General features: G+C 42.7%; 1 protein-coding gene across 1 annotated transcript; it reads right to left on the bottom strand.

Moving 5' to 3' along the window:
• Positions 1 to 4,252: 4,252 nt before the first annotated feature.
• LOC126195715 (facilitated trehalose transporter Tret1-like) lies at positions 4,253 to 18,009 on the bottom strand. The gene is made up of 2 exons (XM_049934343.1): positions 17,832 to 18,009; positions 4,253 to 5,679 (listed from the first exon to the last, which is right to left on the bottom strand). Exons 1-2 carry the CDS (start codon positions 18,007 to 18,009, stop codon positions 4,253 to 4,255), a joined length of 1,605 nt encoding a protein of 534 aa, XP_049790300.1.
• Positions 18,010 to 26,601: the final 8,592 nt, after the last annotated feature.

Here is a 26,601-nt window from a genome sequence, read left to right as displayed (position 1 = left end):
TTCGGGCCGGGCAATATTTTTTCCTCTCATTGTACGTCAACAATTATGGAAAATTTATATCAAACCAATGTAAAATGCGTACAAATTCAAAGTAAACATACCTAATGGAGACTTTATTCGATAGGTTCATCATACAGCGCGCAATAGTTGCTAAAGACACTGGTCTTGTATAAAACCCTTTCATATTGTATCCTTGTTGATATCTGATAGACTTATGAGGCAATGAACTGAATACATTGCATTTTGAGGTGCCACCAGTTGTCAGCTTACATGATCACGTTACCGAAATATAATGTAAAACATTTTTATACTCTTCACACAAAAATGCATGAAAGTGCAAGGATTGTATACCTATTTTTCCAAATGTATACAGAAATTACAAAAGTATTTGTTATGTAGTATCGGTGTACCCTCATTGTTACCAACTACGTGAAGTAAACTACAGTCGTTACAGTAATAATTTCTTAGTATATAGAGAGAAATATGTGAAAACTTTTGTGACCTTACTACAAGCAAGTGTAGTCTCGTGTAATAAGTCTTCAGTGATCGGCTGATGTGTGCTGAGTAACTCGAGGCCTAGGTTATAGTGCAATTTGTTAAGTACTATCCGAGTCATGATCTAGTTTATGAAACATGTCACATACTGACTCGTTACAGAAAAGTTTCAGACCGAACTCTATCTTTGAACCTAATGAGAGAAGGTGGTGCAAGGTGGAACCGCGAGAGGCGGCGTGTTATCTATAAAACACGAAAGCGAACTATGTTTTCATCTACTGCAGCACATTACTGCTTAATATCACGTACAATTATATAAAGCAGCAATATACTAAAAAGTTATTGATGCAATACATAAATAAGCATTGCAAAGTTTACATTGTCAGGTACCAGGTCGCATTAATATCAGACTGCTGCCATCTGGTGGCACCTAGAAACATTGCGGTCGGTTGATTGCCTCTCGAGTTCACATGTCAACGAGGACAATAAGAAAGCGTTTTATTCACGTCATATGTATTTTGGGACCACATATTGTCTTTTTGTGTGTGTGTGTGTGTGTGTGTGTGTGTGTGTGTGTGTGTGTGTGTGTGTGTGTGTGTGTGTGTGTGTGTACAGAGAGAGAGAGAGAGAGAGAGAGAGAGAGAGAGAGAGAGAGAGAATCGTCTTTTAGGGTCTGACGTAACAATTTACCATAATTGTTTATGTAAGTTACATTATGTCCAGTTAATGTGAATAGTCTACGAAATGGATTGGACCTGTAAAAGTTTTTCTATGCAAATTATCTGAAAATTGCGATTTCATTTCCCTGAAACTAGCCCATTAGGTGAATAGACTTCTGTAATAACCGTTTCCCAGATCGCCACCAATACAACTGACAATGTCAGGTAACCATCAATGTGTGTGGCGTTCTCTTGAATCCAAAGTGTGTTTTGATGCTGTTTTCCCCTCTTTTGTACAATTCTTTTCATCTCTGCAACACTACAGCAATCTACATCCATTTTCACCTGCTAACTAGTTAAGCCTAGCGCCGCGTCGGACAGTGTGCACCACTTACATCCACCCCGATGGCCTCCCCTACCCTCCCCTGCATCAACCAATGCTGAATTGACTACTTCTCGATGCCAACAGCTTTCCCCTTTTAGTGAAATAGTTCAACTATTTACCCAGTTTGCTTCAGTGCATTTTGATTAGTTATCCGATTTACTCACCTCACTTTGAAACTTCTTACCTGTTTATCGTGTTTCCCTTCTGTGTAAGCCTACTCTTCTAACAAATTATCCCAAGTGGAGAACTCAGAAGTTTGTATTCGATACTAAGTTTCTTTTAATCGAAAACGTTTTTTCTGCATTTTTATATCTTTCACATCGACCATTTGTTACTTTACTGTCCAATCAGCTAAACTTGTCGACATGATTGTCATTAGCTAATTTAAGTCCCTTAGCATCACCTTTTTTTGGACTCCAGTGTTTTATCCTTATTTCACTGTTTTAACATTCATGTCAACCTCTTCGTGACACTATCCATTCCCTTAACAATTTTTCCAAATAATTGTTCTGTAAGTAGACCACGGTATCTTAGTTGCTCACAATTCGCAGTTTCATCTTTATACTAAAATTAAAGTTGATTATTACTTACCAAAATTAGATCATAGCTTTCATTTGTGTTTTTACAGATTGAGTGTTATTACAATCTTTGAAAATACACATGATACGTCGAACGATTAACATAGGTACGAAATTTCTTTATGGTATGTATTTGAATACTCGAATGACCCATTAAGACAAATGATCTCGATGGTACGTTTACATGAGTACCTGCAATTCTAAAATGCCTGGCAATTGACTCAAAATCATGAAAAATGTGGCGGCATCCGTACGATCACTAAAAACAAGCCGCTGAATTTCATGTGTGCGATAAATCACTTAAGATCTTAAATTGGAACTATCAGATAATCTTGCGTGGAAAGAAAACCAAGGACTGCGATGTATTGGCAGAACGCAGACAAATTGTTACTTTACTGTCTAACAAGTTGAAGTGACTGCTTACACTACACTTGTTCGCCCTCTTCTGGAGTACTGCAGTTAGGTCTGGGATCCGCATCAGATAGTATTGACGGAGGAATCTAAGTTCAAAGAATGGGGGGAGGGGAATTTACAGTCAAAGGCGGTTTTTTACTGCGACAGGACCTTCTCATGAAATTTGTCACCGTCTTTCTCCTCTGAGTAAGACAATATTTTGTTGGCGCCCAGCTACACAGGGAAAACTGATCGTCGTAATGGAACAATATAAATCAGAGTTCGTAAGTGAACATTTGAGTGTTCCTTTTCCCGGGCGCTGTTCGCGAGTCTAATGGTAGAGAAGTAGCTTAAAGGTGTGTAAGAACTCTCTGCCAGGCGCTTAATTGTGAATTATTGAGGGAACATGTAAATGTACCATCATGACCATCGTTATTTGGTTCGAGTTTCATGGACTGATTTAGGTATTTGAGGTGAATGTATGGTTTCACGTCGTCAGTGGCAGTTAGCTGAAAAATTGTGTACATACTTATCAGGAGGAATAAAATCATTGTTTCTTTAACCTGCAGATATGAAAGCTATGGCAACAATATTTTCAATAAGTTTCCTGATTGATGTCAATTTAATCTGTATAATTTCCATATAGTTCACAATCTTTACATAATACACGACAGTAATCGTTAGCAGGCTTCCGACGCTATCGTGAAGGACAGTTCTCTACGATCCTCTCAGTTCCCTGTGACATGAGCAGTTACTTTCGCTTCCCTCTGTTTCCCGCTCATGGTGTAGTTAGATCGTCGTTTTCTATGGAGCCCTCCGTCGCACCTGCTGTTGTCCGTCACACATGTTCACTACGCTAAAATGCAGATTAGACCCTTTTGAAAATTTTACATTGTTTGGAACCAGGCTACTTTGGAGAATTTTACGTCCAATCAATAGCTCTTCCTGGGTTACTTGTTCTGATCATCACTCTCAAAAAACGAGACTTGTTACAATGCGCTTTTGGACGTGGTCTATAAATAAAGGATATTATGAAGTGAAACTAGTGTAAGAGTAACTTCACAGTAAATGAATACGAAAGGGAATGTTATCATTCGCTCTGTATTACTCACGTGTTCGCTCTATTCTCCTTCCTGTGAATGTAAAAAAAAAATTTACAAGTTCATAAGATGCGTTTAAAAATGTTTATTGCTGACAAATACAAGTAACAAATCCATTTATTAAAATCCATATTCAATTTCAGTGTACGCTCAACACTAAAAAATGTTTAGTGCCAGTATCCCACAGTGGATGCGAGTAGTTTTTCTTAGGTTTGGTGAATGCATTAAAACTTTATAGATGACATTACTGGGAGTATAATTTTGCAATGCTTTAAGTAAGGTATGAAGATTACCATATAAAACGCGGAGTAGCGATCCTACGGACTAAAACATAGCCCATTTATTCTCATTGGCCCATAATGTGTGGTACATTAGACGGTAACCATGAGCTAAAATTTAACAATCAACTGCGGTACTACTGGTAACAGATCAGAGAAACTATACTTATCTTCAACTCTTGCAGCAGTTTTACCATATTAACTTTTTTTTTACACTGACCATATTTAGTTTCCAGAACTGTGTGTGATGCGAAAGAATATAATTGACTCGGTTCAGAAAATTTTGTGATACTAAAAACCTTTTCGAACTTAATATTGCTACACATACTTTATGCTGAAGAATAGACAAGGACTCATTTTACGTCTATGCTGCACAATGTCCGCCTTTCAAAGTATTGACAGACTCAGTTCTGCCATCCGCTGAATCGGAAAGGCTGGAGTACGGCAACGTCTCCTTTTTCTCTCCATTTAGCTCAGCAACAATATCCGTTATTGGACGGTTCTTTGTCTCCGGCAAGAAGAAGAATATGTAAACATTGCTGACAAGGCAGGAAACGGCGAACAGCCAATAGCAGCCATATATGTGTATCCAATCGAGGAGCACGACGTAGAATTTCAGAACTGTTGCATTGACCACTACAGCCGCAGTGAAACCTATAGAGAAAGCTACAGCCTGAGCATCTGAGGAGAACAGTTCAGTGGCGATGACGAACAGCAACGATCCTATTCCACAGGCGTTGAGGACCAAGGATAAGGATAATGTGGTGATAGGGAGCCACCACAGCGTGGAGACGTCATAACCACTGCCCAAGGCAAAGAAGTACAAACCAACGGCTGTCAGGCATGTGGCCATGCCCGCATTAGAAGCCATTAGCAGTGGTCGGCGTCCGACGCGGTCCACGAGCACTGAAGACAGGAGGGTCGCCAAGAGCTGTACACCCGCCACCACCACTGCCGCCCACTGGGCAGACACAGTGGCATCTGCTGCAGAGAACATCTCCACGACGTAGTTCAGGATTACCCCAGTGCCATCTAGATTCTGGTTCAGAATGAGGACAAGGAACGCAATAAACCCGAGGCGAGACGCACGGTCCCTGAAGAATTCGGCCACAGACATGCCTCCCTCAGTCGACTTCGACTCGACCTCGTATCTCATCAGTTTTAGTTCGCCCTCCACGTCGTGGCCGACAGGGCGGAACCAGCGCAGCGACTTCTCCGCCTCTTCAGCTTTACCGCTCGACAGGAGATACTGTGGCGACTCCGGCAGGAAGAAGAAGCAGACCGTGTAGAGGACAGGCAAGCCGACGGCAACTGCACACACTTCCAGGTACGTGGCTACGGCGCCCACGATGTAGGCGAGTAGGATGCCAGCGTTGAAGAGGAGTGCGAAGAAGGTGCCTAGGGCTCCGCGCACGTGCTGCTGGGCTGCGTCGGCCATGTAGGCGTTTGCCACCACTGGAACAGCCCCCATCGCCATGCCGACCACCACACGACCAGCCAGCAGGGCTCCGAACCCTCGTGCCAGCAGGATGGCCACACCTCCCAAGGTCGCGGTGATGCCCACCAGGTAGCCGGCCGGCTTGAAGCCCCAGCAGCGGCTCACCTGGCTGCTCAGCATGGGGCCCACCGCCGAGGAAATGAGCGACGCACTCACCACCCACGAGCACTCTTGCGTGGTCAGTGGCCTGTCCAAGGCTGGTGGGCTATACTCTGTGCCATTCGACTTCAGCACTGGGATGGCCACGGCTGCCCAGCCAACTGCATATCCACAGTTCAGCGAAATGAGGTGTGCTGTGGAAATAAGCAGTTTATTTACAAGCAAATCGGTTATAAATTCCTTTTTAATTGACATTAGTGTACTAAATTTCCTAGCTGCTTTTAAATTTAAGTATTAAGCCATAGGGACTTTCAGTCTGAAGGTGTGTAGGCCTACTGTTCTTGAACTTCCTTACATACTAAACTAGTAATGCTGTAAGTAAGCTGTTTAGGTTCTTATGTTGGTAACGCCACGTAGCGCTCTATATGAAAATCACGGACTGTTCTGTGTGAAGGCTGTGGTTGGTTTGCATTGAGTATATGCTATTGTAGTGTTGGGCAGTAAGCTGTTAACAGCGCGTAGCGTTGCGGAGCTGGAGGTGAGCCGCCAGCAGTGGTGGATGTGGGGAGAGAAATGGAGTTTTGAGAGCGGATGATCTGGTCGTGTGTCCATCAGAGACAGTAAATTTGTAAGACTGGATGTCATGAACTGCTATATATGACTTTTGAACACTATTAAGGTAAATACATTGTTTGTTCTCTATCAATATCTTTCATTTGCTAACTATGCCTATCAGTAGTTAGTGCCTTCAGTAGTTTGAATCTTTATTTAGCTGGCAGTAGTGGCGCTCGCTGTATTATTGTAGTTCGAGTAACGAAGATTTTTGTGAGGTAAGTGCTTTGTGAAAGGTATAGGTTAATGTTAGTCAGGGCCATTCTTTTGTAGGGATTATTGAAAGTCAAACTGCGTTGCACTAAAAATATTGTCTCAGTTTAGTGTTGATCAGAATAGGCAAAGAGCGAAATCTGAGTACGTTGAGTTCTGCTCAGCTGTTTGAAAATCAAATAATGTAAGAGGTTTATCAGCACAGTAATTCATTAATTTTTCTAAGGGGACGTTTCAATGCTCTTGCAAATTACGTATCTAGTCATTACTCATGACATTTCACCACAGCTTTTATTCTGAAGTGCCACTACCACAATTTCTTTACTCGAGTTTCTGCATTCCTTGTGTTACGAGCGAACACATGAGGGCTATTCGGAGAGTAAAGTCTGATAGGTCGCGAAGTCTAAATGCCAGCGAAAATGTGATCAAACTTTGCACTTATGCGTCGGGCAATGTCTGATACAGTCAGATCGCTCTTCGTATTCTGAGCTCTCAGTGAGCACAAAGATGCCTGTGTCTCCCACGAAGTGTGGGTGCCCACTGAGGTTTCGCCCCATTTCATTCAGCCCTCCGTAACGTACCTGTCACACATTGATTGGCGACTCCATGGAGTGCTGTGTGCACAACGACCATATACGTGGAATTAGTTATTGTGATCGTTTCTTAGCTTTGGTTACTGATAATAACTTGATACCAGTGCCTCCGAGTTTATTTGTACACCACAGCACTGAAGATTATCACTATGCGTCTGAAAATCTATTTGCTATCAATAAACCATCAATATTAAGGCAAACGCTGACTTCCTTCTAATTACTGTCACACATCTCTTCATTACAGTTTTCGGCCGCACACTACAGCGGCAGCGATTCGTAGTGTAACGAACCACACATCAGCGCAGACTTTATGCCGTGCTGTTTAGCTATGTTAGCAAATGTTGTTGTTTCCTTTTTTTTTTTTTTTAGGGAAAAGAAACTCGTTTAAGGGGGTGGTGATTGTGCCAGCTCCTGGAGATGCTGCTCACATGAACTGCATGAACAACATTTTAGCAGACTCGTGTAACTGCAGACCAGAGTGGATAAACGATGGAAAGCATACGCTGCTTCCTTCTATGATGAGGATATTGGAAAGTTGGTACAACGCCATGTCAAGCCGGAGCGGTGACTAATGAAGTAGCTGGAAGGTGCAGTTAACTATTGCAAATGAAAGTTTCGATTTTCACCGTGGTTTCCTTTCTGCGACCGATCTGACATTACTTTCCTAATAGCACTGGGGCGAGGCATAATTGCTTATGCCCAAATTTCCAGCAGCATAGAAGGAACGGAATTAACACCCGACAGAACTACATCGTGGGTAGTGGCATTGTCAAATCTTGTGTCAGTTTTTTCTGGAATGATATCTGCTACTATATACAAGAGTATGCACTATTTTGTAACTTTTTAGAACACATCCTGAAAAGTGCCTGAATTAGTTAGTTGGCAAGCTGATCTCTCACTGAAGGCAAAACTCCAGGTTCCAGCGCTTTTGGATTACCAGGAAGATTTAAATTACTAACCGTTCTTCGCATGATGGTCTGTACCCATTAGACTGGTTAATTAAAGTAGTACTTATGGAAATTTTTTACGATTCTCTCTTAAGGAGTAGTAGTTAGGCAGGCAAACCTTTGCAACACTACAGGTTGCGATGCAAACTCCATTACTTGGACCATGCACACTTGTTAATGGATTCTCCAAGTCAATATTCGTGGGTTTCACAGCGCGTAGAAGATCTAACTTGTGTATTTTAGAGGATTCGGAACTAGTAACTTTGAGGTTAGGATCAAACGACCAGGAATCAATTTACTTTCTTGTCATGTCTGCATCTAAGAGCAATGACGTAAGCGCAAGGCAACTGTTCAGTACACCATGATTACAGTGACTAATTTCCGACCCAGAACTCTGTTGAAAACCATGTAACCGTATCGCTTTTCGAACACTACGATGCACGTGGCTTTATTGCTCTCCTGGTAATCTTCGCACTGTGTTCTTCGGGACGTCACTCATCGACAACTGGCCCAACTGATTGATCGAACTTTTCTCCATGCCCAAAAACATCCCATCGAATTCTACCATGCAAATTTCTCTATCTAGATTCTTGACATCAGTGGCTTTAAGAAACAATTTTCTCGTAAATTTATATCAACGGTAAATTTCTTTCATTAAGGATGAAGGAGTATGTCCAACTTTTCTGAGTACAGTGCTCCCACTTTCCAAGGCAATACTTCCTGTTCCATGATATATTAAACGCACATGTCGAAGTTTATGCAACGATAAATGCTCTATGTCCGAGGAGATAAGTGTGCACGAACTGTGAGTTTCAAAACTTTCCCGGCGTACATATTGTTCCACAAAATTTCGGGCGAACTGCCGCATGTTTGCAACTTCCTGCCACAATATTTCGGCGCAGAGTCTTCTGGCCATCTTCAGGTATCACCTGAAGATGACCAAAAGACTGCGCCGAATTATTGTGGCAGGAAGTTGCAAACATGCGGCAGTTCGCCCGAAATGTTGTGGAACAATGTGCACCAACTATTAAATCAAGGTTGGAGACATTGTCTATGAGACCTATAGTTGTTCGTTACCAAACTTACAAAGTTTAGGAAAACTTGCGTCATACTCTTGTACTCTTAGTACTTATTTCCGGCAGCTTTTCGTTTCACCAAGATACTTAGTTGCAATACTGTGTGTGTAATGTTTTACGAAACATTGGACATGCTGCACAACATCAGCTATTCGTATACTGCAAAAAAATAGAAACATTTCTCATATAGATATTTAGAGAATACTTTAGGGAAGACTGCGAATTAATTCCAGTAGCACGCTGGAATTGTTGACTTAACTAATCGGGATATGATACATACATGTAATACTGAAAACAGAATGAAATTTAACACAATGGCTCTTTCAACAATGATGGTAATAGTTTGAATGATGAAGTTTTTGTGATAAACGCAACTCTATACAGGGAAGTGCTAGTATCCATACAAGGTGAACCGGAACTTTATAGTCCAACTGTCAGAGGTGTTAGTATGGACATAATGTGGAAATATCTGGTAAATAGGGGCCGTTAACACTTCAGGAGCCATGAGCACTTTCCTTTTCGATGCAGTGGGTCTCTTCTACCACCGAAGGAGTGGTTAAAGCTCTTAAGGTATGCACTATCGAGTCCATGTTTCTGTACTTTTTTATCCACATTACCACCCGTGAACGTTTGCCTGTGGAGTTCTGGTTCACCGCGTAAACCACAGTTACGCCACAAAACGAAAAAAACGATTAGCTTTGTGGAAAAGGTACATATCGCAAAGTACCTATTATTAGAATATCATTAATTAGATGCAAATAGCAGGTTTGGGAAAGCCATGATTTAACTTAAGAATCTACAACGAAGGACTAAATACTAACGCGGTAATTATGCAGTATGGAAAATGCCTTTATTCATTGTGAGATTGGATGAAATAAAACACATTCAACAAATCCATTAGAAGCCATGTGATATTCATACAAAACATTTTTGTGCTCTGGTTAAGCTGTTCAGGACTTAAATTTTCCAAATTGACGTGGTATACAAAAATAAAGAATTAAGAAAAGGATGTCAGTACGTGCACAGATTGTTAAGACGACTCTCAAACCGTGCGAAATAAAAAGGAATTGTGGAGATCGAAAAGTCTACTTCCTGTTTTGTAACGGTAAATCTACAGACAGAACCTTCCTTATAATACTTTAAGTATTGCTTGAAGATATCTTCTGTTGTGCTTTCTTGCAGTATTCCATGACATATGAATATCCCGACTGAGGCAAATACCTCTCCCGCCAATGAGTGTCTGCAGATGTATCTGACTGTCCTATGTAGAACTGAAGTGCGATCAGCCGAGACGAATGTGTGTGAACTTTGAGGACACACACGGTACGGTAAGGAGACTCATTATTTGCGTGCTGTATATGCTTCTTAGTCTAGGTGTGGTATGCTCACGCTTACGAAAAATTCCATGAACACCAGCATATACTCTCAAGAAATTATGTTCATGTGGTGTACAGGCGTCTAAGTCACGGGTTACAGTCATCGTTGAATGATACAATTTAGTTATATACCCGGCAAGCATGAGCGTTTATGCTTAAAAAGATTTTAGAATTACCATAAGTTTTAAGCGCATCAGAAAATGTATATTACAAAATAATAGCTATATTGCAGCAGTACACACTGAACGTTACATGAAAAATTTCACCAAGTTTTTTTACTGTAATCAAATCTTGAGTGAACGTTCCCTTACACAAATATATATTAGGTTGGTGCATAAGCTCTTAACGTTTTTGTTTTGATGTTGGCTGTCCTGTTGCTTTGGGCTCGTTTATCGATAGCCCTTATTTGTAGTTCACTGTTGCTATCTGAGTTTACAAACAGCAATTTTTTTTAATTCGTAAAACGGACGACGGAAGAAGTGCCAAGTCGAGAAACCGGAACATTTCCTGTATTCTTTTGTTTGTATATAGTAGAGCTGTGAAAGCAGTAGAGGTACCAAACAAAATTTTCCCCTACATGTAGGCATAATACCATCCGACAGAGCACGGCAAGGAAGTTTATTTTTCGTTTTAAGCAGGATCGCTTTAACAGTGACTCCACGCTCAGGAAAAGCTTTGGGGATAGGAAAGATCGTTTAAACTCCTTAGTCGACAATGATCCACGGCAGTGTACTCAGTAATTGTCAAATATGATCTGTCATCATCCCGCCATCATGAGACATTGGCCTGCGGAGAGGAAGGTTCAAAACTCGGGTATATGGGCACCCCGTGCTGTAAGTCAGGGGTGCTCAGCCCGCCGATCACAATCGACCGGTCGATCGCAATCTCTTTACGAGCCTCCTTTCAAAACTTCTCAGAAATCTAAATTAGCTATTTTTGTAAAACACAGTTTTCTTGAAACGGTGTTTCGCTCGGTATTTCTGGCAGTAACACTGTCTCCATCTCGTTTCCATCTCCAATTCACCACCTTTAACGCTTGAGCCAACATTTATGAAGGTCCACATTTTATTTTTTTTATGTGTAGTGTCTTGAAAATTGACTAGTAGGCCTACAACTTTTGATGCAGAGGACTACTTTTTATTTTGTTTCACTAAAATGGTTAATTTTGGGTACAGTGTTGTTTAGTGCTAAAACCTTCATGAATTTCCAAGTCAGTAGATGGCTAAATACACTACATTGATAGTAGTAGATATCACGCCTTAAAACGTTTAGCACCCCTGCGCTAAGCCAAAATCACAAAAATCCGATGACTATGTGCATCTGCTAGATCGTCGTCAATTGGCTCGTCAGCGACACCATATCTATCCTCTAGGTACCGATGACGAGAAATTGTGTCTTTATGCCAACGGAAGGAAAAGGAAGGAATTGTCGAGCCTAAACAAAGCAGCGGTTCCCCGTACAAAGACCTGAATGCACCCACGAAGGTTAACGTTACGCATCTGGTGGAACAACGATTGTGTCACGTACTGCGAATTGCTTACCTTAGGTGTAAGCATCACTGCTGACATTTGTTGCCAATTTCGACGTCTTGCAGACTGAATCCAAGAACGACCAGACGGACTACATGAAGTAATGCTAATCCACGATAACGCCCACCGGCGTTTTTACTGAACTGACAAAGAACGGTATACGTGAGTTGGGTATGCAATTTTTTTCACCTGATTTTGCGCCCTCAGATTTGCAACTTTTCCTCTATATCGAACAACCTTCAATATGCTCCGAACATGGCTCAACGTGTCCTTCGCCTCAAGAACACATTTCTACAGTCGCAGGAGCGAAAGTTACCCCAGCCTTGACAGATTTAAGTACTGAAGGAAAATATATTACTGATGACTGAAGTCTCTTATATCTTGTTTATGTACTGTACCTTATGGGAAAAGGTTACGAACTTGCGTACCAACCCTATAGTTCGACCATACTATCTCTAAATGGTCATTAAGTGTTGTCTCACTATCATTCTTAAAAATTACATGTGCCGATCCACAACAGGAAGGCTTTCCGGCCGAGGTTCGAGTCCTCCTTCGGGCATGGTGTGTGTGTGTGTGTGTGTGTGTGTGTTTTTAAGATAATTTAGGTTCAGTAGTGTGTAAGCTTAGGGACTGATGACCCTAGCAGTTCAGTCCCGTAAGATTTCACACACATTTTAACATTTTGAAGGCTTTCCCAAATTCATTATCTGTACTGTGTTTCTCGACACGTTCACAATACAAACATGAAACCATGAAGACGGATTGTTCATATTACAGAGGAAGACCAATTTTTGAAAGAATAAAGTAGCATTTGATTTGGTGATTTCAAAAAGTTGTGCTTTAATTAATCCTCTTTTCTGATATTTTCTGTGCGTATATAATTTCTAATTTGTTTTCATATTCTTTTCGTCTCTGTTTGCAAGTGAATGTGCTCAGTGTAGTAACCACGGAAATTAGACTAGGTCGTAATTTTTACGACTGTCACAAACCATTTCACATCTTTGACCAGGCTGTGGTCAGACTAAACGAGAAGGCTGCAATCTGTGACAACCTCCCGTTGCTAACAGAATTGCTTTATGTTTACAACGCAACAGGAACGTTACACAGTCCCGCATTCTCTTAGTCTGACGACGACCATTGGTTGGTCGAAAGCAGTGAAGAGCGTTGCGAAATCCACTTTTGATTGTGAGGCACAAAATAGAACTGACTCTCTCCATAGTACGTAGCTGTCTGTTAATCGTGTTTCAGCTGAAACTTACTATGATGGTCTAGTTGAGCTACCGACAGCATTATTGGTGCCCTTACTACAATAGTCCAAGAGGAATATGGCTAGAACTGCCGTTTCAAGCCTTCTTGTACCTATTTAAAGGAGAATAGCTAGGAAAATTGCCAGGCTGCGTTGTATACAATATTCTCACTTAGCGGCTAAACTGCAGTATGCCGAGAACATTTCTCCAGCACACACCAGAGCTTCAACAGTGAATTGATTTGGTACTGCATACGAATGGTTTGACTTGAGCAACAACCAAAAAAGTACTAGCACAGCCCTCTCCTCTACTACCTTTCCTACTTCCATTTTTAGTTCTAGCACACGTTTGGAACAAGTAGATCACTTCCTTTAGGACGTATATTATCAACTAACTGCTCATCGGACGTGGAGAACAGAATGCGTGGCGCTCATGTTTCATTTGGAAGTCTCCTACATCAGGTCTTCCTCTCTGCACCAGACTGATAGTGTATCGAGCAGTAGTTGTTTCTACGCTGCTCTATGGTTGCGAATCCTGGACACTATAGCCGTGTGCTGGAGAGCTTCAACCAACAGAAGCTTAGATATATTATTAACATCAAATGGGATTTCTTCATGCAATACTATTGTTCTTGAGAGAGTGTAGATGTATAGTATAGAAGCCACTTATTGGTCACCAACGCAGAAGGATTGGGCATGTCCAGCGAATGAGATACTTGCTCGACACATTTTGTAGTGAAGTGTGCCGTTAGAAGGCCCTGTGGTTCTTTGAAGTGCTACAAGAATCAATTCAAGAACCTAAAGAGTAAATATTGACCGAAGTAATTCGTGCACAGAAGAAACAATGGAACAACTCCAACTGCTGTCTTACGTTTTGAGCAGCAACGACGGAGGCAGGAATACGGAAAACGTAAGAGATGCAAACTTTACGCATGGGTGTGGAGGACGTGGCTTGGGTGGTAATGTGACCACGTGTTTTATGCTAAGAGTGGTCTACTAAGCCATAAAAGCCATCTCAATATCTGAACTGCAATGCAATAATGGAAATGGAGAAGAAACATGGAAATTCTGATTATAGTGTCAGCCGAAGATGTACCTACTTATTTAGGAGTTGCTCTTACATAATATGCAAACATGTCTAAGCAAAGAAGGAAGGCGGAAAGTTGGAAGGAGTATATAGAGGGTCTATACAAGGTCGGTGTATTTTAGGATAATATTATGGAAATAGAAGAGGATGTAGATGAAAATGAAATGGGAGATATGATACTGTGTGAAGAGTTCGACAGAGCACTGAAAGACCTGAGTCGAAACAACGCCCCGGGAATAGACAACATTCCATTAGAACTGACAGCCTTGGGAGAGCCAGTCCTGAAAACTACCATCTGGTGAGCAAAATGTATGAGACAGGCGAAATAACCTCAGACTTCAAGAAGAATATAATAATTCCAATCCCAAAGAAAGCAGGTGTTGACAGATGTGAAAATTACCGAAATATCAGTTTAATAAGCCACGGCTGCAAAATACTAATTCTTTACAGAGAAACGGAAAAACTGGTAGAAGCCGACCTCGGGAAAGATCAGTTTGCATTCCGCAGAATTGTTGGAACACGTGACGCAACACTGACCCTACGACTTATCTTAGAAAATAGATTAAGGAAAGGCGAATCTACATTTCTAGCATTTGTAGACTTAGAGAAAGCTTTTGACAATGTTGACTGGAATACGCTCTTTCAAATTCTGAAGGTGGCAAGGGTAAAATACAGGGAGCAAAAGGCTATTTACAATTTATACAGAAACCAGATGGCAGTTATAGTCGAGGGGCATGAAAGGGAAGCAGTGGTTGGGAAGGGAGTGAGACAGGGTTGTAGCCTCCCCCCGATGTTATTCAATCTGTATACTGAGCAAACAATAAAGGAAACAAAAGAAAAGTTCGGAGTAGGTATTAAAATCCATGGAGAAGAAATAAAAACTTTGAGGTTAGCCGATGACATTGTAATTCTATCAGAGACAGCAAAGAACTTTGAAGAGCAGTGTAACGGAATGGACTGTGTCTTGAAAGGATATATGATGAACGAAAGCAAAACGAGGGCAATGGAATGTAGTCTAAGTCGGGTGATGCTGCGTGAATTAGAATAGGTAGGGGGTGGTGAGGGAATTAGATTAGGAAATGACACAAAGTAGTAAAGGAGCTTTGCTATTTGGGGAGCAAAGTAACTGACGGTCGAAGTAGAGAGGAAATAAAATGTAGACTGGCAATGGCAAGGAAAGCGTTTCTGAAGAGAAATTTGTTAACATCGAGTATAGATTTGTCAGGAAGTCGTTTCTGAAAGTGTTTGTATGGAGTGTAGCCATGTATGGAAGTGAAACATGGACAATAAATAGTTTGGACAAGAAGAGAATAGAAGCTTTTGAAATGTGGTGCTACAGAAGTATGCTGAAGATTAGGTGGATAGATCACGTAACTAATGAGGAGGTATTGAATAGAATTGGGGAGAAGAGTAGTTTGTGACAACTTGACTAGAAGAAGGGATCGGTTGGTAGGACATGTTCTGAGGCATCAAGGGATCACCAATTTACTATTGGAGGGCAGCGTGGAGGGTAAAAATCGTAGAGGGAGACCAAGAGATGAATACACTAAGAAAATTCGGAAGGATGTAGGTCGCAGTAGGTACTGGGAGATGAAGCTTGCACAGGATAGTGTAGCGTGGAGAGCTGCATCAAACCAGTCTCAGGACTGAAGACCATAACGTGGAAATATTACCACGCAGCTGAGCAGACAGTATGATTTCGATTGATGTGCTGGCTTACAGTTGAAAAGTGATAGTGTTAATTACGTTAAGAATACGGCGATCTTTACATTCTATAAATGTTTCTACTTACCACTATCATCTCGTAAGCTAATATGAGTAACACATTCTTCTCTCTTACCGGCAAAATTTTAGCCAAATGAAACTAATACAAAATACATAGGGGATCCAGTATTAGAGTGATCGTTTGAAAGAGCTTTCGAAAATTTTCAGAAGGAATAGATAAATTGCTTCGGATTACTGTAATCCTTGGGCGATGTAGCAACGAAGCCACTATTCGAGTTGCTGTGTGGAATTTATGAGTCTGATTTTGCTATCGTCCACACAATTCCAACGAAAGAAAGTGTAGATAAATGCGAGATTGTCACACAACCGGCTTAACGTCACACCCAATTTGCTGACTAATAATTTACCGAAAAACAATGGAGAACTGAGGAACTGTTAAATGACAATCTGGTACGCTTTCCAAATGTAAGGGCACCAGCGTCATTTTGCATTGTGGTTGATAATGGACGCAAGACGAACATCTGGACACGATCGTAGGATATGTCGACCTGAAAGAAGGCTGAACGAAGTAAAATTGGCATGGTGTTTGAAATACTGAAAAAAAATAGGAGAGCTCTAAGGCAAATACAGCGTGCACAAGAACAAGTGAACCATAAGAATGGAAGACTACGGCCGGTGGGCGTACGACGGAAGTACACATTCGCCCCAACTGTTTAATATTTACATCGAACCATCAGTGACCGAAATAAAAAGGTACAACAGAGTGATTAAAATTGAAGATGAAAGGTAGCAATGATATACTCAGCAGAAGGGATAATTTCCTGACATGCTGAATGGAATGAACAGTCAACAGAATACGGTCTGAGAGTAAGTGAAAGAAAGACTTAAGTGACTAGTAGAAATGACAGCAGCGATAAACTTATTAGAATTGGTGACTACGCAACAGGCGATGTTAAGGAATTGTGCTACCTCTGAGGCAAAGTAACGTATGACGGACGAAGCAGGAACGATACTAAAAGCAGATTAGCACAGGCGAAGAGCACTTCTGGCTAAGAGGCGTCTGCTGTATCTAACGTCGGCCTTAATCTGACGAGAAACAGGCACGCACACAGTTAGTTTTAAGACTTTGTAAGACTTTGTTTTTCCAGAAACGAGAATATTTAAATGGGATGCTACAGATGTTTAAAATCAAGTTCACATGTGGGATAAGCAACAAGGAGGCTATCCCTAAAACTCGGAAAGATAGGAGCATACTGGAAACAATGGCAAGAAGGAATAGGATTGTAGGACACGTATTAAGACATCAAGGAATAACTTTTTAAGTACTAGAGGAAACCAGCGTAAAAACTGCAGGCGAGTACAAAGACAAACACATTTACAAATAACTGAGGTATGTTTTCAGTGGTAATGTATGAAGATGTTGGCACAAGAGAAATTCTTAGCGCACCGTTTCGAACCGGTCAGAAGCCTTGACTCAAAAAGCTGCGTTTTTTTTTTTTAAGTGCGGCACATCAGTGTTTCCTCTCGGCAGAGCAGCAGCCCTTCTCGACTAAGTGATAGGTACGAGCACGGTGACTGTCTAGTTTGACCGCCTTTTTTCGTCCGAGACCTGCCACAGACTCATTCAGTGCGTAACAGGGAGGTGAGAGCATTTGAGGGAGGGTACGTTGTAACGACATCTTTCTGATGTACGCAAGCTAAACGCCTGTTTCCAGCCTTCAGCCAACTTCCCTAGCACTCCAAGGCACCCTCTTCCAAGCCCAAGGGTACAGAATGGAACCTACCGGGTAGAGCTTTATCCATTTACAGAACGGACAGGTAACATTCTTCCCGATTTAAGTTTCCACCTTTTCTCTGACTATTTTGAGTAACTATAGAACTGACGGCGTATTATTACTGGAACTGCTATCCACCAGCATGCACCTGAGGAGGCTGTTCTTACCAACGAAGGCTGCGAGCAGCTGCGTCGCTACGCTGGTCTCATTCTTGTCAGGCGTCGTGGTGCCCGCCTCCGCTTCCTGCCCGCTTCTCTCCTGCGACAGCTCTTCGAGTTCGCCGAAGAAAGTGATGCTGTCCGTCGGCGCACCTGCGGGGGTTTCCTCTTCATGTCCTTCCGGCATCTCGAGCTCCTTAAACAAGTGAACGAAAAGGTTGGTTGGTTGGAGAAGGGACCAAACCCTCCGACCTGAGATTAATTAAAACCGATAAAATCCCACATTAAAGGAGGGAACTACAACACCCATAAAATGATAAACTATTGACAGGGAAGTAAAGAAAGGGACAGAAGACGAGGTTAGGGAAAGAAAGTGACTAATGACAGGGGCATAAAGGAAGCACAGGAGACAAGAGAGATGCTCAGGACATAACAGACCCCATCAGGAAAGGAATGAGAAGGCAGAGGGTCGGGATGAACCACCAAGCTCAGTTGAATCCAGTCCAGTTGGGGTGAAGGGGGAGCATGAAAGCCTGCCATCCCCTCCACTCACCGATAAGGTGGAAGCCCCCCCTCAAATAAAGCGATAAAAACCCACATCACGAATAAAACGTAAAATCAGATCCGCCACTGAGGCATCGTCAGCCAACACCAGACGTAGCGATTCTGGAAAGATAAAAGTCCGTCGTAGGGTGGCTAAGTTGGGGCAGTCCAATAAGATTTGAGCCAGTCAACATCGATCCACAATGACAGATAATGGGGGTCCTCACTACGGAGGAGATAACCGTGAGTGAGCCAAGTATGGCCGATGCGCAGCCAGCATAGGACTACAGAGGCCTTATGAGAGGCCCGGAAGGAGGACCGCCATGGAGTTTTAGAATCCTTAATAGCCCCGAGCTTGTTCGGCGAAGAAAGAGCGCTTAAGGCCGAGCGAAGGTCTATTTCTGGAATGCCAATAGCGAGAGATGGCCTGGTAGTAGCTAATTTAGACAGTCGGTCGTCAAGTTCATTGCCAGGAATCCCAACATGGCCTGGGGTCCAAATGAAAACCACCAAGCATCCACATTGAGCGAGGAGAGAAAGGGAGTCCTGCATAGTGATGACCAACGGTTGGCGAGGGAAGCACTGGCCGATAGCGTGCAAACCGCTCAATGAGTCACCACAGATAGTGAAGGATAGTCCTGGTCAGGAGCGGATATTGTCCAGCGCGCAAGATGGCTACCAATTCTGCAGTAAAAACACTGCTGCCATCTGGCAAGGAGCGAAGTTCCGTGCGTCGCGCATGGGTGTAAGCAAAACAAGTGCGGCCAGCAACCATGGAGCCATCAGTATAGATCACTTCTGAACCCTGAAAGGAACTGAGGAGACAGGAGAACTGGTGGCGAAGAGCCATCGGAGGGACAGAATCCTTTGCATCGATTGACAGATCAAGACAGAGTTGCGGCAGAGAGACGCACCATGGAGGGGTACGTGCGTGAGCAGAGAACAGAGGTGGTAAAGCCAATTGCTGGAGCTCAGAAAAGAGCAACTGATTGCTGACAGACGTGGTGAGCCCACATCGTGGCCGCCGCTGTGGCAGGGTGATCTCCGTGTCTGAGACCATAATTAAGGTACTCTGGGGTGCAGCGAATGCTGAGCGCATAGGATATCAGATGTTGCTGGCGATATCCCCGCCTCTGCGAGAAGGTTAAGTACGGGGCTAGTCCGGAAGGCACCAGTTGCAAGTCGGACCCCACAGTGGTGGATGGGGTCTAGTATCTGCAGTGTCGAAGGCGACGCAGATCCATTGATAGGGTTCCTTAGTCTAAACGAGACTGGACCAACGCTTGATACAATCTCAGGAGAACAGAGCGGTCTGCACCCCAGGTGGTATTGCACAGACCTAAGAACATTGAGATAAGTGAACGGAAACATTCTATTAATGTTCAGGGTGAACCGTGGACCTGGTCGCAGTGGGAACGGATTGTCACGTTAAACTGGAGCTGGAGCCACGTCCCAGTTCAGAGTGGTGCGCGCTGTTACCTCGCAGAGTAAGTACGCAACGCGACTGGAACGTCGCGTTGACATTATTAGCGACGGTAGGGTGTACTTAAGGAAGATCAGACGAAACTTTCGAACAAATTGTTAAGTCTATGGTTGGAAAATTCTCGTAAGAGGGACACTGCTCTCGAGCCGAATTTAAGTGTCTCCACTTTTGAGAACACCGAACTCAAAGTTGTTACTGCTTCACCTCGCCTCCCAAGCATGCTTCTGAGGAGCAAACATGACATTGCTGCCTCCTGGCCAGACAACAACACATTGACACCGGTGTGTCAGACCCACCATACTTGCTCCGGACACTGCGAGAGGGCTGTACAAGCAATGATCACACGCACGGCACAGCGGACACACCAGGAACCGCGGTGTTGGCCGTCGAATGGCGCTAGCTGCGCAGCATTTGTGCACCGCCGCCGTCAGTGTCAGCCAGTTTGCCGTGGCATACGGAACTCCATCGCAGTCTTTAACACTGGTAGCATGCCGCGACAGCGTGGACGTGAACCGTATGTGCAGTTGACGGATTTTGAGCGAGGGCGTATAGTGGGCATGCGGGAGGCCGGGTGGACGTACCGCCGAATTGCTCAACACGTGGGGCGTGAGGTCTCCACAGTACATCGATGTTGTCGCCAGTGGTCGGCGGAAGGTGCACGTGCCCGTCGACCTGGGACCGGACCGCAGCGACGCACGGATGCACGCCAAGACCGTAGGATCCTACGCAGTGCCGTAGGGGACCGCACCGCCACTTCCCAGCAAATTAGGGACACTGTTGCTCCTGGGGTATCGGCGAGGACCATTCGCAACCGTCTCCATGAAGCTGGGCTACGGTCCCGCACACCGTTAGGCCGTCTTCCGCTCACGCCCCAACATCGTGCAGCCCGCCTCCAGTGGTGTCGCGACAGGCGTGAATGGAGGGACGAATGGAGACGTGTCGTCTTCAGCGATGAGAGTCGCTCCTGACTTGGTGCCAATGATGGTCGTATGCGTGTTTGGCGCCGTGCAGGTGAGCGCCACAATCAGGACTGCATACGACCGAGGCACACAGGGCCAACACCCGGCATCATGGTGTGGGGAGCGATCTCCTACACTGGCCGTACACCACTGGTGATCGTCGAGGGGACACTGAATAGTGCACGGTACATCCAAACCGTCATCGAACCCATCGTTCTACCATTCCTAGACCGGCAAGGGAACTTGCTGTTCCAACAGGACAATGCACGTCCGCATGTATCCCGTGCCACCCAACGTGCTCTAGAAGGTGTAAGTCAACTACCCTGGCCAGCAAGATCTCCGGATCTGTCCCCCATTGAGCATGTTTGGGACTGGATGAAGCGTCGTCTCACGCGGTCTGCACGTCCAGCACGAACGCTGGTCCAACTGAGGCGCCAGGTGGAAATGGCATGGCAAGCCGTTCCACAGGACTACATCCAGCATCTCTACGATCGTCTCCATGGGAGAATAGCAGCCTGCATTGCTGCGAAAGGTGGATATACACTGTACTAGTGCCGACATTGTGCATGCTCTGTTGCCTGTGTCTATGTGCCTGTGGTTCTGTCAGTGTGATCATGTGATGTATCTGACCCCAGGAATGTGTCAATAAAGTTTCCCCTTCCTGGGACAATGAATTCACGGTGTTCTTATTTCAATTTCCAGGAGTGTAGTTCGCTTTTTGGAGTAATGCTAACTACTGTGGCTTCCAGTAGAGAAAATGTTCGTAATAATAACGTCGCACGTGGTCAGGGGTATGTCAGTGCGGTATTAATAGCGCATGGTCGTAGTGATACCATACATGTGTTACTAATTTTGGCAAAGGAAAACGCAAACTTACTGGAATTAAATCCTTACTACGAAACTTCTGGTGTTTTAAAGATATAAAGCGAACTTCCATTCACAAAAATAGAATGTTATTCACTGAGAAGTTATTATACAAGCTGTCAGTGTGATGCAACATCAGACTGGAAATCTGTGACGTATTACATGGAATACTGTGACTCTAGGCTGAATTAATAATCTTACGGAACAAGCAATGAAGGAAGGCTCAGCGCCGAATTGTTATCGTACGAAGGAAGACTATAGTACATACTATGAGGCTAGCAACTTAGGAGACTGACATCCTGCTGACAATTTTCTTAGGGTGAAAGGAACTTTGTTATGTGGCACAGGTTGTGTGTCTACAATAAGTAGAAACAGAACTAAATATCCTTTGTAGAAAATGGAAGGAGACAAACGAATCTTAGTTTATCATAACGGAAATTTGAGTGGCACTATGTTTACACCACTTTATTACAGTTCGAAATAACTTTGCAGCACACTAAGTCATGAATTTGCTGCCGCAACAGTTCGTCACAGTTGCTATCGTTGTACTGTTTGCTCACATCAATACCAATTTTTCCATTATGCTACAGAAATGTAGAGAAGTTCTATAGGTAAATGTCCCACTATGAAAATGACTGGATCGTGTTTTCATAGTTTTCCGAACGCAATAAACGGCAGCAAAATCTAATATGTTTGGAATATTACTAGAGCAAACCGAATTTTGTCAGCCTTTATCAAACTATTTTAATAATTGTAGCCACCTTCATATTTGAATTTAAAGAATAAAGATGGCAAATTTTGTTTCACAGATATCAAACCAATTTCACTTACATGAACACAAAATGCGGACTACTATACTGCAAATGTCATACTGTGATGTGTGTTCACATTGCCATTTCCATTCTTAACCGCTTTTTGTAAGTCTTGTCCAAATTTAGCATATCTGGTTGCTGTTTAGTGAGAGCTAAAGTCTCTTATTGATACTCTAGGATGTCTATTCAGACAAACCAGTACTAATTCCAGTTTTACACCATGGTTTCTCGCTGCAGGTGTAAAGCCATTCCTTGTTTATAATACGAAGAATACTAGCTCCATTATACGGAACTGATTTTTCCATTTATATTTGCAGAATTTGAAAGCAAATTATGTGTGTAATTTGGTAAATGTCGATAGAATACATGCTGTTCTGCAAGGTCTCACTACCCTAATATCAAACAGATGCGCAACTGGATACACTACTACCGATTTTGTTCCTAGGTACTCTACGAGGCTATCACAAATACAAAATAAGTGTAGTTGTATACGTTTAGTACTAGAATACGTATGAACTCTCGTTTCGGCGTACGTACGAATGTGATATGGAAAGACTTTACAATTTAGGTTCTGTAAACAAACTAAGGTATTTCTTGGAAGGGAAATTTAAGAAATTTTGCTACGATGTTTATTATTCTAGTACCGACAAGGAAAAGAAGAGGGAATGTTTAAACGTAACCTTTCTGTATCATGGCGTTGTTTATTCGTAGTGTGAGCTTTACACACATTGCTTTAGAGTAAGGCATGGTTTTCCTGTTGCAGAATGGGGGAAATATTTATGGAACGACTAGTTTCTCACACTAATCTAATGAACGATTGACAGATTTGCTAGAGTTTGAGGAAGCTCCGGCTCCTGCGTCAGTTTTGCGTCTTCCGACTCTTCATGGCATTTCTTTCACCAATTGTTCACCTATTGCTACTGACTGTTCAATACTTCGGTTGATGACTGATGAGGGCTGTCAGGCAGCGCTGGGCACTTGCAGACTGACAGTTCGCCAGCTGATCAGACTGCTTCATAGCATTTTATCACGACAGTCCAATCACTTAATAGATGGCAATGAATTTCTGTAACTCACAGCAGAGCGTAGTCTGCCAAAGTCCAAGTCTTGTCCCTCGACAATGAAAACCAGAAAAGTGACAGAATGGTCAAAAATAATGAACATTGTATGAAAGTTTCAGTTGCATAATTAAGACATGTCTAACGTAGTTATAATTTAAAATGTAACCTCAGCCAACTTTAGTGGTGGCCGAAATATCGAATTCCACCAAAATGGAATGCCTTTGTGTTACATATTCACATCTGATGTCTTAGGTATTTGGCTGAAATTCCTACATTGAGAGGCATGAATTAAATACTACCTGATTTATCATTCGTAGCCGAATGTGATCGGATTCGCAACTTCCTGGAAGATTAAAACTGTGTGCTGGACCGGGAATCTAAACCAGACCATTGCTTTCCTAGAGCTATTCCCTCACCGATCGAGGACACCAATAATCTCCAAACAGTACAAGAGATTCTACCTCAAGTCGAGCTGTGAGTGTTTGTCGCTACCTGTGCCTGGATGCCCAAGTACCTAAGAAGCCGATGTCTCGCAGTTGCGCTCGTGCACACCTAGTCTGCCTCGAATTTCTCCATGCCGTGTTTGAACTGCTGCAATTACTACACAAGTTCCCTACGTGGGGCCGAGTTTTCTGAAGGACGCAACCAACATAAGTTGACGAAATCAGGATAACCTCTAATAGCAATGTAACCATTGCGAGGGATGAAAATTGGATATGTGGACAAAATTGTTCTATTCCTTTTCCAATGGAAATTGGAAGTAGAAATGAGGGCTGATTACGTTTCAATACCTTCTGTCCACCAAACAGTATTCTGGTTTAGCAAATTTTGTCTTAAATCCATCAGCATTATATTGCTTTACTGGCCTTTGTGTTGCTTGAGGCAATATCCCTTTACCGTTCTCCAATCTACCCCGCTATTTATAGGGAACTATTCAAGTGACTTTCTACATTTAGAAACAAATTTCCGATTTTAAATAAGTGGAAAGGGCAAATTTTTATCGGGTATAGACTCCATGAAATTCAGTGAGACTTTCCTGACTATTGAGAAGTCAATTTAGACGAATTTAAAGTAATGTGGCTACCCTGGCAACACTAAGCTGATTACCACACTTTAAACAAATTCTGAATTCCTGCTTCGGTTTCTTGCGCACTGAACACGATCATTGTGCCATGGAATGATACTAATCGCTAATACCATCCAGTGGCAACAGTACGTGAAGTCTTAAGACCGTATTATGATATTGCATGCGTGTCCAGAATGTCTCTTAGAATAATGCTCTTCAGACTGGCTATTGAAATGCCTATGATTACTGCTTTGTAAGTAAGAACCACCGCCGGTATTTTATCAGTACCACTCACACACCTTGGCACCATGCAAAGTAACCTTAATACGAAGAGTACGAACTTATCTAGACGTCAGTACCAGTCACTAGAGAAAATTACGACCTATTACAGTTCCAGAATCGTTACAAACTTAAAACCGTATTGCCTAAGTTTAACTACGAGCGACTCCGCCAACTGTTAAAGAGCTTCATTTGTGTTCCCAAGTTGAGGTGAAATTAACTATTTCACACACCACATTGACGAGGTAGGTTTGATTCTTTCGCTCCGACCACACATTTGGAGATCGAAATTACTCTATTGAGCGTTTCCTGGATTTATGCCTAGCAATGCCCACGCTTCAAGTAGGGTCACAGGCCAGCGTACTGAAGTTTTATGAACTCAGGAGAGGTGGCCATCATGCGCAGTATCTTGCTTTGCATCATGTTTTCTGCTGTTGAGTATGGGGATTAGCCAAAATACTTTAACATCTTTGAGTGAACGGCCTGTCAGATTTAGAAACTTAATTGACCCCCAGCGCCATTATTACGAAATTTTTTCATGTTTAAAAAGTTATCTTCTGCAGTTTCGAATAGCGTAGCACTGACCTTGTCGCTTTATTGTATTTAATTACCAACATATAGTCGGGCACTTTATTATGAAGTTATGTTAATTGTTTATTTCCAGACATGTTAACGTCAGATATTAATAAATCTATAAGATATCGAATAGGCATTTAAAAGGGGACACTATTTACACGTTTATTAACACCACAATCATTTCGTTGTGGAGCAGGGATACCACTACACGAGCACTTAATTGGTACTCGCTGCACGCCTTTAATATTCAGGAGGAATACATATTTACGAGTGATGGCCTTTTATCTTCTTCCAAGCGTCGAACAAATCACGCCTAGAGACACCAATGGAATTCCTGTAGCATCACGAGCACTTACCTCGCGCCATTCTGTTCCGAAACAAACTCCGGCCTGCTGACGTCACCCACAATTGTTACCTCATTCTCTCTGTGTCTACACTTTGCGTTGTAGTTTCAGACTAAATACACGTGCAGTAGTACTAGAGCGCACAATACGAACGGTGCTATTACTGCCTTGAAGGGTCACAAACTTACAGATCTCGTGTTTGAGCTGTTTACCGTTTGCTTTGACTGAAAATTTAGACACTATTTGACAAAACGCTAAAGTTTAACCCCCCCCTTGAGTGTACACACAAGTTACTGCCACAAAAGAACACCTAACAACATGGCTACAACTAACTCTGATCAACTGGTTAACACTGCTCTATTCTGACGTCTTTAAAGGCGTACTTACGGCAGCAGTAGTCAGTTTATCTAAACAAATCCTACTTAGCGTACATATACGAATGTGTATAGCGGAAATTTAATACTATTTCGGAAATAGGTCGAGTTAAAGAATCTAGTTATATCCAGCAATGCTATTCACTAACCTTTCTCCAAGGTGTTGCTACTCTGTCTCCCCGAGTGAAGCTCCCTTTGTACAGTAGCCTTTGCCACGCAATTTTAAGTAATATATGCAGTTCGCTTGTACATGCAGTAACATGTTTCTATCACAAAGGCAAATACTTTGACAAAATTTTACATTTCTTGGCATTTCAGTGAAATTTTCTTTGCAGCATAATTTACCGCACCGACTGAAATATTTCCGCATACTTGTCGACACGTACGAACAATCTTTTCTCACTCTATTGTCACGTCT

Source organism: Schistocerca nitens, chromosome 7 (assembly GCF_023898315.1).
Source record: "Schistocerca nitens isolate TAMUIC-IGC-003100 chromosome 7, iqSchNite1.1, whole genome shotgun sequence".
NCBI lineage: Eukaryota > Metazoa > Arthropoda > Insecta > Orthoptera > Acrididae > Schistocerca > Schistocerca nitens.
The sequence above is the reverse complement of the archived record's forward strand: the minus strand, read 5'-3'. Positions and strand labels throughout refer to the sequence as shown.

Bases quoted from the DNA above. Each gene is read 5' to 3' on its own strand.
- LOC126195715 (XM_049934343.1), bottom strand. From the start codon at position 18,009: ATGCCGGAAGGACATGAAGAGGAAACCCCCGCAGGTGCGCCGACGGAC. The intron at 5,680-17,831 runs GTAAGAACAGCC...TTATTTCCACAG, and splicing joins GCTGCTCGCAGCCTTCGTTG to CACACCTCATTTCGCTGAAC.